This window comes from Colossoma macropomum, unplaced genomic scaffold, assembly GCF_904425465.1.
Source record: "Colossoma macropomum unplaced genomic scaffold, Colossoma_macropomum, whole genome shotgun sequence".
Lineage (NCBI taxonomy): Eukaryota > Metazoa > Chordata > Actinopteri > Characiformes > Serrasalmidae > Colossoma > Colossoma macropomum.
The window spans coordinates 8649073-8663935 of record NW_023494794.1 but is presented as its reverse complement, the minus strand read 5'-3'; the positions used below and the strand labels follow the sequence as shown (position 1 = coordinate 8663935).

General features: G+C 37.8%; 1 protein-coding gene across 1 annotated transcript in view; it reads left to right on the top strand.

The window, feature by feature from the left end:
* Positions 1 to 703: 703 nt before the first annotated feature.
* LOC118815053 overlaps positions 704 to 14863 on the top strand; it is an 81127-nt gene continuing 66967 nt past the window's right edge. The window contains exons 1-3 of the mRNA XM_036580987.1: positions 704 to 806; positions 7739 to 8443; positions 13303 to 14001. Coding sequence (XP_036436880.1) covers positions 785 to 806; positions 7739 to 8443; positions 13303 to 14001 — 1426 coding nt within the window. The 5' untranslated portion in view covers positions 704 to 784. The remainder of the gene's footprint in view (positions 807 to 7738; positions 8444 to 13302; positions 14002 to 14863) is intronic.

Genomic DNA, 14863 nt, shown 5'->3' with positions numbered 1-14863 from the left:
ATTCGCTCGTCTGGCTTCACACGCATATGAACTTGACATCCCATTCTTAATCCATAGGGCTTTAATATGATGTTGGCCCACCCTTTGCAGCTATAACAACTTCCACTCTTCTGGGAAGGCTTTCCACAAGGGTTAGGAGTGTGTTTATGGGAATTTTTGACCATTCTTCCAGAAGCGCATCTGTGAGGTCAGACACTGATGTTGGACGAGAAGGCCTGGCTCACAGTCTCCGCTCTAATTCATCCCAAAGGGACCTTGCTTTGTGTACTGGTGCGCAGTCATGTTGGAACAGGAAGGGGCCATCTATGGTGATGTCAGGCTTGGATGCAGCTGCTCGGCCATGGAAACCCATTCCATGAAGCTCTCTACGCAGAAGCAGTCTGCATGCCCAGGTGCTTGGTTTTATACACCTGTGGCCATGGAAGTGATTGGAACACCTGAATTCAATGATTTGGATGGGTGAGTGAATACTTTTGGCAATATAGTGTATATCTGATGTGCATTACTCTAATGGATCTATTATGTATCTATTTATATTGAAGTCTACCATTCATATCTCTGTTCGGGGTTGTTTCTGCAACATATGCAATTTTGCAGCATCCTGTTGACCTGCTTTCTGCTCAAGAACTTCCTGTTTTTCATTTGAGAAAAGGTCACTTGGCATTGTACTTTTTCTTAACACCCTTCAGTTTTCTCTCTTACACGCACACTTCCTGATTCAAAACAAGTGCACCGCATCAAGAACACTGCTAGCTGGAAAACATCTGCAGATAAGAGAATAACAATGGCTCAACTCCAAATAATAGGTAAGACTTTTCCAAATTACACATACTCTATAAACAGAGTCTTCTTCTTATCTAGAGATATTAGACATCTAGAAATTTTATCTAGAAAAGTAGTGGTGTGTAGTAGAGCAGGGTTGCCAAGAGAAATTACTTGTAACACAAAATCCATTTATAAATTACAACAGATCATGTTCAGAAAGTGTAGAAACTTTAACAATTCAGAGTACAGCGATCCAGCATCTCCAGACAGAACAAACGTAATGTAAAGTATCTGGATCTGCTCTTTCCACATTTAGGGTTAGTAAATGCATTGCTGTTTACAGTTGTTATATCTTCATGCAGTGGATCTTGTCTGTGTATTTTGTCAACTCTTCTATACACAATATCAGAACAGTTCATTGGAAATATCTTTTCCTGGTTAAAAGCATGTTTTTGACTACAGCTTCTACACAAATTTGAATGTATTATTCATGTTTAGCTCTAAACTCTCAAATGTGTTGGATCAATTTCACTTTTCTTTCATTCAGTGCATTATTTTATGCACCCTGTCCCATATTTAAATAAAGATCATGAAATGTTTATGCAGAAAACTATTTTAAACCATAAATACAGTATGTTATTTATGGTTTAATTATTTCTGTCTAGTCTAAAAAACAACTTCCACAGTTACTAATGACACACACACACAACCCAGACCTTGATCTATTATTAATTTTCCATCAGAATGATCATTTTGGTCCAGGTTGAAATTTCAATGTCAGCAATATGCTGGATCAGTGTTGAACTGTCAGTGAAAGTCAGCAGCTCCTAACACTGTCAACTGTGGTGTTGAATACACACTGGCTTTAGATGAGAGTAGCCAGCTTTTAACACTGACAGCAATGATACTGAATAAACAATGATTTGTAGTAGACCATAAGATCATGTGATGGACGCACCAATGTGAACTTACATGCCCGGCTCCTCAAGTCCTTCTCACAGCTTGATGCTGTCTATATTAGAGGTAAATGAATATTTCTAATTCTTACCATTATTTTTAAAAGTTTGATATGTGAGGGAGAGACAATATTGTCTTATAACTGAATATTAGTCTCTTTATAGTGTTACCTGATTTACAAAATTATTCTTACTTTTACTCATTACAACATTGCTTGATTTCTTGTTTTTATTTTTCAGAGCACCTAAATATAAAGGGCATCTCATGAACTGAGCCAGTTGTCTGATGTTTATGAATTACTGACAGTTTCAGTATGAGTAATGTTGCACTATTAAAAAAGTTTTCTTTAAAGTGTGCTGTTATCCAATCTGAATAAAGAAAAAAAAAATTAAACCAAAGAAATGTTTTATGTTTATTTAAGGCCAAATAGATTTGCTGTAAATAAAGCAGGATGGCTCTGATAGTATTTTACTTCAATAGATTTTTTAAGGGTTAAAATTGGTTAAAACTTTCAGTGTTTGATTCAGAGTGCAAATGCGGTTAAGAATCAAAATGAAGTTAATATTGACACTTTAACATCGATTTGACATTGATTATATGATGGATTGTTATCTGGGTATAACCATATTGGTAGAGTTGTTTTCGTTGATTGAATTAAAATGAAATAAAGAAATTATTCATCTGTTGAGAAATTCTGACAATTAGAGCATGCATACCAACAAATTCAATCATACATTGTGAAATTCCACATTTTCATTCTTACAACCAGCCCCCTCCAGCCCTCACAACTGACACTGAAAAACTAAAAGGTAGGCCAGTTCTTTCTTTCATTGAAACATGCATGCAGAGGCATCCCACAGGACAAACATTAAGTGGTGGTGTACACCAAATTAAGTGAGCTTTTTTGGGCCTCCTCCTTTGGGTCTTAGTAAGTGAAAAAAAAAAATATATATATATATATATTGAGTGTGTTTACATGCACAGCAATAATATGATCATTTACATGTGACTTTTTTCATACCACCACACACAGTTCTCCTACTTTAAGATTCATTCACAAATAAAATTGCTTCTGTTCATATGGAAAGCATTGCCATTCAAAGTGCCACTCTTACTTATCAGTTAGTTTGGAAAGGAATAACATTTGTCATTTGTCATCTCAGATTTGGATCTGTCCTCTGGTCTGAATGTTTCTGTATTCGTGGTTCCTGTTAGTGGCACTTCCTCATGCTCTTAGGGAGAACATTGCTGGTGATGTAGGTAAGGTGCTGCAGCTAGAGCACCTTTTTTTCTGTGTATTTTTGTTCACACACTTTCTATCATATTGCATAATGCTAAAAATGCAAAAAAAACAAACAAAAAAAACTATATTAAGGTCCATAAGTATTTGGACACTGACACAATTTTTGTAATTTTGCCTCTGTACAACACCACCATGAATGTGAAATGAAGCAGTCAAGATGTGATTGAAGTGTAGACATTCAGCTTTAATTCAAGAAGTTTAACAAACACATTGCATATACCATTTAGGAATTACAGCTGTTTTTCACAGTCCCTCCATTTTCACAGGGTCAAAGTAAACTGTACAAACTAACAATTGTAAATGCAAGAATTATGTTTAAGACTTGGACGCAAATCCTTTGCAGTTAATGAACTGCCTGAAGTCTGAAACCCATGGACATCACCAAATGCTGAATTTCCTCTCTTGAGATGCTTTGCCTGGACTTTGCCGCAGCTGCCTTCAGTTGTTGCTTGTTTGTGGGTCTTTCTGCCTTCAGTTTTGTCTTCAATTAGTGAAAAGAATGCTAAATTGAGTTGAGGTCAGGTGACTAACTCTGCCATATCAGAACATTGAATATATCTACCTTTAGAAGCTTTTGTACCTTTAGATGTTGCTTTTGTGTTTTGGGCCATCATCCATCTGTACTGTGAAGTGCTGTCCTAATTGTTTTGCAGAATTTGACTGAATCTAAGTAAAAAGTATAGCTCTATACACTTCAGAATTTATCCTACTACCGACAGACAAAATAGGCTGAACAGAATGTTCTGGGTACGAACACATCACATGCACAATATTCAATATAATAGCATATAACACAGTAAGACGTTCCTCCATTACACTGTAGAACGTACTATAAAATGTATGTTCTTGCCAAGTTAATCAACCTTTCCTATCCTTTTACAGAGAAATATGGCCAGTATTTCCCTCCTTTTAAGCATCTTTTACACATGCTAAGACTCTTCCTTTCAGTCTGTGTACAGACAAATGGGGAAATTAAGTGTTTCCATGTTTATAAGGACCGTCTATGCCAGTGTAGTTTAGTCATTAAGCACTAGAGTAATTATAGGTAATAGCAGATGACAGTAACTAATACTATTGTTCCTAAAAAGGTTAATACATAATGAAGCAATTGTTGTAGTATCCCAGAAAACTTATCTCCATAAGTATTACCGACCTAGTTGAACATCTTGTCAAAAAGTTCTCCCAGATCAGCATTAAGTAGGTCATCCAAATTGTTAACAGCTGGTTGTTCACAGGGTGACAGGATATATTCAGTAGGCAGGAGACCAGCCCTTTTACCTGCATTATCAGCTAAACAGTTACCTTGATATTAAAAAGAAGCGGCAGAAGAATTAGCCTTTATTTTAATAATAGCAACCTACTTTGGAAGTGTGAGCACTTCCATGAGGTCATGCACCTGCTGAGCATTTTTCACTGGGGTACCATTTGCTACCAGGAAGTGTCTCGGTTTCCAGAGCAAACAAAAATCATGGCTAATGCCGTGTATATATTTTCAATTCACATAGATGTTCTTAATTAAACCTTTACCAAGCACACAGGTATGAGTTAGTGCTAGCAGTCCCACCCTGTTGTCCAGTGATTCAGCAATCTGCCAGTAGCTATTGCCTTATACTGTGTTGTGACAGCCTAACCTGCATGGGTCCTCACTCACTATCCTGACATTCAGAAGGCAGTCCTGACATTCAGAAGGCAGTTCTGTCCTCAGATCTGGGTATATTTTTGGCCTTCTTGGTGTTAATTTACAGTGGACTACAGCTTGATTTGACTTTATTTTCTTGCAAATTTGTCTGATGTTTCTGTTGCAATTTTTCATACGCTGACTCCAACTTGTCAGTTCTAGTTTTGAGGTGTGTTATCTCTTGCTCATAGTATTTACACTCAGTCTCCCTAAATTTACCTAACCACTATCTTTTCATATTGCACATCTAATGACCATACTTTATCTGGATGAACAGGCAATTTCTTTTGATAGTATTTGTCTAAACCTGCTAATGTCTAAACTGTTCATCCAGTCTGACATTAAAATCATCATCAGTCCAATGAGATGCCTCTCTAACACTTCTACCAATGATAGTAGGTCTCTCTCCAGCCATAGGCTTACAGAGAGCAGGCCTCAGTACAGGTCTGTGCACACTCTACTGCAGTCTTCCTCTCCGTTTTGTCAACATTAGGGCTTGCTTAGAATGGGCCAATCACCTACAGTGAAGCAACGATAGGTCCAATCCAGGTAATGGCAACAGATGAAGAATTCAAACCCTCCTCAATTCAGAAAGTGGGCGCATCAGCTTGTGGGTGCCATGTGAGAGGGCAGTCAGAGGGGCAAGTACACCCACCCTTCCACATCAGCGGCGGGCAGCAGCTCAGTTTTAAGCCACACTACCCAGAACATATACAACATAATAAACAGACATGTACTAAACCACACTAGGTGCACATTCCCCAAACTACATGCTAAATTGCTCCAAATTACGAACCAAGAAGGAATGGGAGGGAGGCATCAGGCCACCAAACTCAACCTCAGATATGATTATAATCACTTTATATACAAATAAACCAAAAACAAACCACATTAGCATAAACCAAAACCCAAAGAAAAGAAAAATAAAGAAAAAAAAAATATTCAAACACCAAATTAACCCAGCAGTGAGAAAACAGTGGTCATCAGGGCCTTTTTTGGTTCATATTAAAATGATTCATTTGTGATACCGACAAACTGTGGTCACTTTTGTGTTTGTATGTTTCCTTTATATTATTATTGTTATTATTATTGTTACTTAAATTTATTTAAATCTGCCATTTTAATCCTGTTGTAAATGCACTCCAGTTCTAAGAATATAGGCATCCTTGCTATTCCCTGATGCTACCTGAAGGAGGCAGTGTAGCGCTGGCTGTGCTGTGATTATCTATGGTAGTCTCGAAATTTCCTCTCAGACCAAAGAGGCATTTCTGAAAAGCGAGTCATGTCTTCTGTCTCATCCTTTTAACCCTGTTTTTTTAGGTGAGCACTGTATTAAAAATACACTAAAATTCCCCTGAACTATTTAGTACAGCATACAGGTACATATTTGTACATTTCTGTTGACTTACGTGCATTAAATCGAGGTTTAGTGGTTTATAGATACGTAGATGTACAAATCCGTAGGCGAGTTGTAAAATGGCGGACATACTGGGTATTGTTTGGTACTTGTGTTCTAGCTAAGCTCCTAGAAACGCACGTGTTTAAACACATTTTGATACTCATTCATATTGACAAAATTGCAGAACATTATCAAAACAGGTTTCAGCATTTTCTTCACAGAGTACCAGAAAGTGTTACAGACATTGTAAGAGATTTAATAGTGCCAGCTGTTAGCATTTTTGTCATTTTGAGTTTAATGAAACACGGTAAGCAACTGAGCCTCGTCTGTTTTTCTGTCTTTGGTACATGATATGTAATGGATGGATAGTCATAGACTACATATACGAGCTTCAGCAATTCTTTTAGCGTATGTACATTCTGTTGTATTTTGAGAATATTATGTCCTTCAAACCTAGACAAAAACAATGAATTTAGGATGCTGTATTCATCTACTGGACAAAGATGCCTAAGTGGGACTGTAGTATGCAGCGTCCCTCTGATAGGGACATGTTCAGCCTATATTGACGTATGTTAGAAAGCAAGTTAAATATTTGTATGTTTTGTGCTAAATGGTGATGTGTGCTGAGCAAAGAACAAAAGAAAAACAAACAGGGATTCTTTTTATAATGAGAATTGTTTAAATAAACCCAAGACCAGAGAGGCATTTGTGAAAGCAAGCCGTGTCTTGTGTCTCATCCTCTTAACCCTGTTTTTCAGAGGCAAAATCTGTCCCATGGGTCCCAACCCTGGGACCCGTAACACATTCATATACTAATACATCAAACTAATCAATGTCTGCTACATATATGGGCAGACTAGGCTCAAGGCACATCTATTCCAAAAGGAAAAGAATCAAATGTACATCTATTCCAAATGCTGTCAATCAGCCAAGACATGTTTGGTGAGGTTTTATTGCTGTGGTTTACTGCAATATGTGCAGTAAGTGTTTACATGGGTGTTTTGATGATTTTATGTTTTCATGTAATGTCATATTTTTTCTCAGACATTAAGGCATTGGAGAAATTATGTTAAGTAAAGTTGCTTTAAAAATAGTAGCATTGAATGAATATTGCGTATTGTGGGTTTAGTCTGTTTGTCAGTTTAGATCTGTTTAGTTTACTTTTGCCTTTTGCAAATTTCCATGTTAAATAGAATCAGTGCTCTTTACTGTGATTTTATTTGTCATGCTCCAATATTTCTTAATTTTGATCTAAATCTAAAGTGTGCATTTTACATGTGAATTAGCGGTGTAGTTTATTTGACGAGTTGGTTGTTGCTATAAAAACAGGTCACAACCTGATTTAACAAATAATAAGAGTGTCATCAATGCATTTTGTTATTTTTGGTTGAAAAATGCTATAAAGTTGAAAAAATTAAAACACTGAATCTAAAGTTAATGCTATGCTTAATGTGAAAATTACTACTGTAATGAGATTTTATGATGACTGTATCTGGCAAATATCTGGCCATAGATGCAGTATTGCTAGTTAATAATATCAAACGCACAGCTAGCAAACTCAGAAATAATGCAGCATCACTAAATAAACATAAATGAAACAATAACTTTTCAAATGTCTGATATCTGACTCTTACAGGTGACTCACACCATCTCTTTGAGCTGAGGATTGTCCTGCTGGGGGACAGATATGCTGGGAAGAGTTCGACAGGAAACACCATCCTGAACAGAGAGGAGTTTGAGTTAAAGAGAACTGCTCAGTGTGTGAAGAGACAGAGAGAAGTAGCAGGGAGACACATCACTGTGGTTGAAGCTCCAGGATGGTGGAGCAATAAACCTGTAGAGGAGAGCACTGAGTTACTGAAACAGGAGATTGTGCTCAGTGTGTCTCTGTGTCCTCCAGGACCCCACGCTGTACTAATGCTCATACGTCTGGATAGTGTTTTTAAAGAAAATAAGGAAAAAATGCTATATGGGTTTTTGGGGCTTCTTACTGACAGAGTCTGGAGTCACACTATAGTTCTATTCACCTGTGGAGACTGTCTGGGAGACACACCCATAGAGCAGCACATTGAGAGTGAAGGGAAGGAGCTCCAGTGGCTGGTTGAGAAATGTGGGAACAGGTATCATGTTCTCAACAATAAGAACAGGAGTGATGACACTCAGGTCACAGAGCTGCTGGAGAAGATAGAGAAGATGGTGGCAGCAAACAGTGGACGCCATTTTGAAATGGACAGAGAGATTCTACAGGAGGTGGAAGAGAAGAGGAGAGCAGAGGAAGAGAGAGCTAAAGAGAGGATGACGAAGGTACAGAAACAGAATGAGCACATCAGAACATGGATAGGTGAGTGATTTTAAACCAAAATTAGGATACAATAATTATTAAGCCATAAGTTTCTGTATGTGCATTATGTGTCTTATAAGGATGTACAAGTAACCAGAGGAGTTGGCTGAGTATGTAAAAATTCAGGGCTCAGCCTAGTTCATTATAGCATTATTCTTTTCACAGAAATGCATTGCTGGTTTCCATTAGAAAATTGTTAAAAAATAATTTGAAACATACAGACAGAGAACACTGCTTATAACAGAGAATGAAAACAAAAAAAAAACTTAAAAATTCAACATTAGCTCTTACTACAGACAAAGCACTGAGATGTTTGTCTAAATAATTCCATCCTGTATTAAAGTCTGCAAGACAGTGAGTGCATTTGCATGGACCTAATAATGCGATAACTGCAGAAAATCAGATTTTGTCAGTAATCTGCTCAACATGTTTATATGCACTTGAGTAATTAGATAATGTAAAACTCTGGGTCTACGTGAGTCAGGCAGATTTATGCTTTGGAACCAGCCAATAAACTCACAGAAGAAGAAAGTAAAAAGTAAAGTCGAACTTCATGCCACGACTTCTTTTTAAACATCGCGCCACTTTACCTGAAAATATGAACATGTATCATCTAGAAGATGAGAAATATTTAAATCCTTCATTTTGTTGAGAATGTAATTGGTTTCAGCGTCGCTCCAAAAGTGTTTTTCTGCATCTCGTGGCAACGCTGCTTGCTTATTTTCTGGTACAGCAGTCTGTTCTGCACATGCGCAGACTGAGAAATTCAGGCAAGAGTCCACATGCACTTAGAAATCTGATTACTGAACTAAAATCCAGCTCTCTTTATCAGATTCCTTAATCAGATTTCTAGCTCGTAGTGTGGTGTTTACATGACCATTTGAATAATCGGATAACTGCAGATATCCGATTATGATCTGATTATTGAGTGCATGTAAAAACATTCAATGTGTCAACAATATATTTTATGTTGTAAGGCAGTAATGTAACTTATTACAATTTGCTGGTATCCAAGTTGTTGGCTACCTTTGCATTTGTTCACTGAAACTCATTAATTACTGAAAGAAATAGAAATGATTATTAGTCCTAATGGGTCTCACTGGTTATAGTCATTAAGGAATAGGCCTATCCTCTGTGGTCGTGCATACTGTTCCACCTGCTAACCTCTTCTTTCCTTTGATCAGTTCAGTCCTCTCCACATTTCCTGTCTCTCCACATTACCCATGTCTACACATCACTGCTCAAATGTTCTGCTAACACAAACAGTTTTTCTACTTTTTTTAAACCGTAGTTTACTGATACTTTTAAATGTTAAACAGTAATTATGTAAAATTGTCCATGCCTAGAAACAAGCTAAAAACATTCATATTCTAAATATTAAAAAAAAGTTAAAACATAAGCCATTGCACCAGGCATCATTTTGTAAGCCATAACACTAAAAACAAGTATTTAATTTAATTATTTAGTGTGCTTCTAATACACTGTTTTTCAATACCTTTCCAGTGCTCCATATTTAGAATTTGATGGCTGCAGCACATTTAAAAAGCTGGGACAGAGCCAAGTTTACCACTGTGGTACATCACATTTCAAGTGGACTTTTTACCTTTGCTTGATACAAACTTCAGTTGCTCAGCTGGCTGTTGTCATTGTTGGCTGAATCTCCTCTTCATGCATTTTCAATAGGAGAAGGATCTAGACTGCAGGCAGGCCAGTCAAGGACATGCACTCTGTGGCTCCAAAGCCAAGTTGTTGTAGTACGTGCAGAATGAGGCCTGGCATTGTCTTGCTGAAATAACAATGGATTTCCTGGGAAAAGGCACCATCTTAAAGGCAGTATATGTCTTTCTGAATCAATATAGGCCTCTACATCAGTGGTACCTTCACGCATATGCAAGTCTCCTATGCCATGGACCCTGATGCACCCCACAATGACAGATGTTAGCTTTTGCAGCTTTTGGTGATAAAACTCTAGAGGGTCCCTTATGTCTTTGGCATGGAGAGCTCAGTGTCTGTTCTCCCAAAAACAAACTGAAATGTGGGCCCATATGACAACAGTTCCATTTGATATAATCTTAGGCCCAGAGAAATCGGTGGCGTTTCTGCATAGAATTGGTATATGGCTTTATCTTTGTGTAATAGAGTTTCAAGTTGTATTTCTTGATGAAGCAGTGGACTGTGATAAGTGACACCAGTTTTCCAAAGTGCTCTCGAACTCATGGGGCTATATTTAACAAGGTAGCATGACAGTTTCTCATGCAATGCCATCTGAAGGTTTGAAGGTTATGCACATTATACAGTGGTTTTCAGGTCTTGCCCTACATGCACTCAGATTTCTCCGGATTCCCTGAGTCTTTTCGCAGTATCGCGTGGTAGATGGTGAAAGACCTAAATTTTTTGCAATCTTGTGTTGAGAAATTTTCTGCTTGAATCATTTGACAGTTCTCACACGAAGCTTGGCAGAAAGTGGTGAACCATGATCTATCTTCGCTTGCAAAGGCTGAGCCTTTGGTGAATGCTCCTTTTATACCCAGTCATGATATCCTCGCTTGTTAGCAATTCACCTGCTTCTAGTGGAATTTTTCAAAATGGTGTAAATTGAATATTCTATAAACTTTTAATTCTTATCTTGCCTTGTCCCAACTTTCAAGTTTTTCTTGCAAAATATTAAAAATAACTTATTTGTACCCTTTCAGTTAAAAACATGTTCAAGAGAACCAACAAATCATATACTTTTTATTGCATTTAACAAAATGTCCCAACTTTTTCCAAAATACGGTTTGTAACTTTTTATTAATAATTAATAATTAATTAATTGACTTAAGTCAATAACTGTCATGAGAGTACAAGTACTGAAATTGTAATGTGCTACAGCACGTTGTTACTGGGAAAATAATCATTTCACACTGTAACTTTGTACCATGTTACCTTTAAGAATGTTCCTGATGGAGCTGTCTCAGAGGCAGTGTGGATTGGAAGCATAGCAGTCCTCATATAAAGTTCACTATACTTACATACTCTATATTGCCAAAAGTATTCGCTCATCTGCCTTCACACGCATATGAAATTGGGTGACATCCCATTCGTAATTCATAGGGTTTAATATGATGTTGGCCCACCCTTTGCAGCTATAACAGCTTTAACTCTTCTGGTAGGAATTCCACGAGGGTTAGGCGTGTGTTCATGGGAATTTTTGACTTTCTTCCAGAAGCACATTTGTGAGGTCAGACACTGACGTTGGACGAGAAGGCCTGGCTCGCAGTCTCCACTCTAATTCATCCCAAAGGTGTTTCATTGGGTTGAGGTCAGGACTCTGTGCAGGCCAGTCAAGTTCTTCCACACCAAACTCGCTCATCCATGTCTTTATGGACCGTGCTTTGTGCACTGTTGCGCAGTCATGTTGGAACAGGAAGGGACCGTCCCCAAACTGTTCCCACAAAGTTGGGAGCATGAAATTGTCCAAAATCTCTTGGTCTGCTGAAGCATTAAGAGTTCCTTTCACAGCCCCACCAAACTTTACAGCTGGCACAGTGCAGTCAGACAAGTACCATTCTCCTGGCAACCGCCAAACCCAGACTCGTCCATCAGATTGCCAGACGGAGAAGCGTGATTCGTCACTCCACGTCTCCACTGCTTTAGAGCCCAGTGGCGGCGCTTTACACCACTGCATTCGATGCTTTGCATTGCGCTTTGTGATGTAAGGCTTGGATGCAGCTGCTCAGCCATGGAAACCCATTCCATGAAGCTCTCTATGCTGTTCTTGAGCTAATCTGAAGGCCACATGAAGTTTGGAGGTCTGTAGCGATTGACTCTGCAGAAAGTTGGCGACCTCTGCGCGCTATGCGCCTCAGCGTCCACTGACCCCGCTCTGTCATTTTAGGTGGACTACCACTTCGAGGCTGAATTGCTGTCATTCCCAAATGCTTCCACTTTGTTATAATACCACTGACAGTTGACTGTGGAATATTTAGTAGCGAGGAAATTTCACAACTGGACTTGTTGCACAGGTGGCATCCTATCACGATACCACGCTGGAATTCACTGAGCTCCTGAGAGTGACCCATTCTTTCACAAATGTTTGTAGAAGCAGTCCGCATGCCTAGATGCTTGGTTTTATACACCTGAGGCCATGGAAGTGATTGGAACACCTGAATACAATTATTTGGATGGGTGAGTGAATACTTTTGGCAATATAGTTGATGATTTATAAAACTTGTGGTGCCTCCATGGTATAACATCAGTCATGACCCTCTGGTCGGACATATAAAGCGTGTTTTGGATATATGTTGTATACATTTTGTTTCTGAATTGCACAAAAATAAATGTGTAGCACTTCGTCCTTGTTTTTTAATACAATATTTTCACACAAAAGTTGTCCAAAATAGTATGTTTGGTTAAAACAACACTATTCAAAATTTCCAGCAACAGTCAATAGAAAGTGTTTAACAATATTTGTCATTAACATAACTCTGTGAAAAAATTAGTGATGTACTTTTTCAAATATAGCTATATAGTAATGTTGCCTCTGCTTATACTGTAGGTTTTTAAAAAGTACTATTCAAACCCCCAAAGTTCACATATTAAATATTCATGTATTTTTGTAACAGCCATCGCCACCTCAAGTTCACCATGGCTACAGCTAACATTAGTGAAAAAAGTTACGGGCAGCTCATTATCATCACACTTATTTCTAATCACTCCAGTGTTCAACTTAAAGTTACACCCTTGATTTCCATCAGTGTCGTAGATGCAGCATTGCTAGTTAGTAATATCACACACACAGCTACGAAACATGCAAGTAGCACAGTGTAACTATCACCCAAACAGCAACTTTTCAAACCTCTTATATCTGTTTCTTACAGGTGATGCTCACCATCTCTCAGAGCTGAGGATTGTGCTGCTCGGGTACAGATATGCTGGGAAAAGTTCAGCAGGAAACACCATCCTGAACAGAGAGGAGTTTGAGTTAAAGGGCACTGCTCAATGTGTGAAGAGACAGAGAGAAGTAGCAGGGAGACACATCACTGTGGTTGAAGCTCCAGGATGGTGGATTCATAAACCTGTAGAGGAGAGCACTGAGTTACTGAAACAGGAGATAGTGCTCAGTGTGTCTCTGTGTCCTCCAGGACCTCATGCTGTACTACTGATCATGGACTGTATTTTTAAAAAATATATAGACAAAATACTAGATGGATATTTGGAGCTTCTCACTGATAAAGTGTGGAGACACACTATCGTGATGTTCACCTTTGGAGACTGTCTGGGAGACACACCCATAGAGCAGCACATTGAGAGTGAAGGGAAGGAGCTCCAGTGGCTGGTTGAGAAATGTGGGAACAGGTATCATGTTCTCAACAATAAGAACAGGAGTGATGACACTCAGGTCACAGAGGTGCTGGAGAAGATAGAGGAGATGGTGGCAGCAAACAGTGGACGCCATTTTGAACTGGACAGAAAGATTCTCCAGGAGGTGGAAGAGAAGAGGAGAGCAAAGGAAGAGAGAGCTAAAGAGAGGATGATGAAGGTGCAGAAACAGAGAGAGCACATCAGATCATGGATGGGTGAGTGTTTTTATTATCAAAACTAAGTTAAATTAATTATACATTAGACCTTTTACACCCTTTAATTCTTCATTGTTATTACTACATGCGTTAAATAATGTGTAAAGTGTAATAGTTATCACTGAATAATATGCCTTATTATCTGAATGAATAAATATGCGCCATATATAGTTCACTTATCATAATCATGATGTTAGCCTTTGCAATGCTAATATTGCTGAAGGCTGCAATATGCAAATGATTCATCTAGCCAATTAGCCAATTACAATGTTTTTTACTGTGTTCCATGAAATCCAGACCACTAACTAAAAAGCACTGTAGCACAAAAACGAATTGCAGTAAAACTAAACAAGCAAACTCCAAGCACCAAATACATCTTTGCTGATTAAATATATGAAGAGAAATCATATTAATTGGATTTTTATCAAACAGTTGTTAAAATGTATTTATAATTTCATTATGTGGGTTTAGAGAGTTTGTCAGTTTAGCGTACTTTTTGCTGTAAAAAAATTGAAGTGCTTCATTAAAAACGGATTATGTTTGGTTAAATAAATGCTATGATATTGAAAAATTTGAGAACATTTCATCTAACTAACAATGTAAAAATTGATACATTAAAATTTATACAGCAATGAGAGAATGGTAGGAAAAATCTTTGAATTTAAATTACGGAAGAAAATAGCACAATTATAATATACTTGACAAGTTACGATAAGTTCAGGTAACAGGGTGATACTGACCCTTTGTTTGTTTGTTGTATTTATTTATTTATTTATTTTTATTAGAATCTCTATTTTTGGCTATTTTTGTTGAGGATGAAATTTGCAATGTCACCAGAATGCTCAGTGTTAAAATTAGGGTT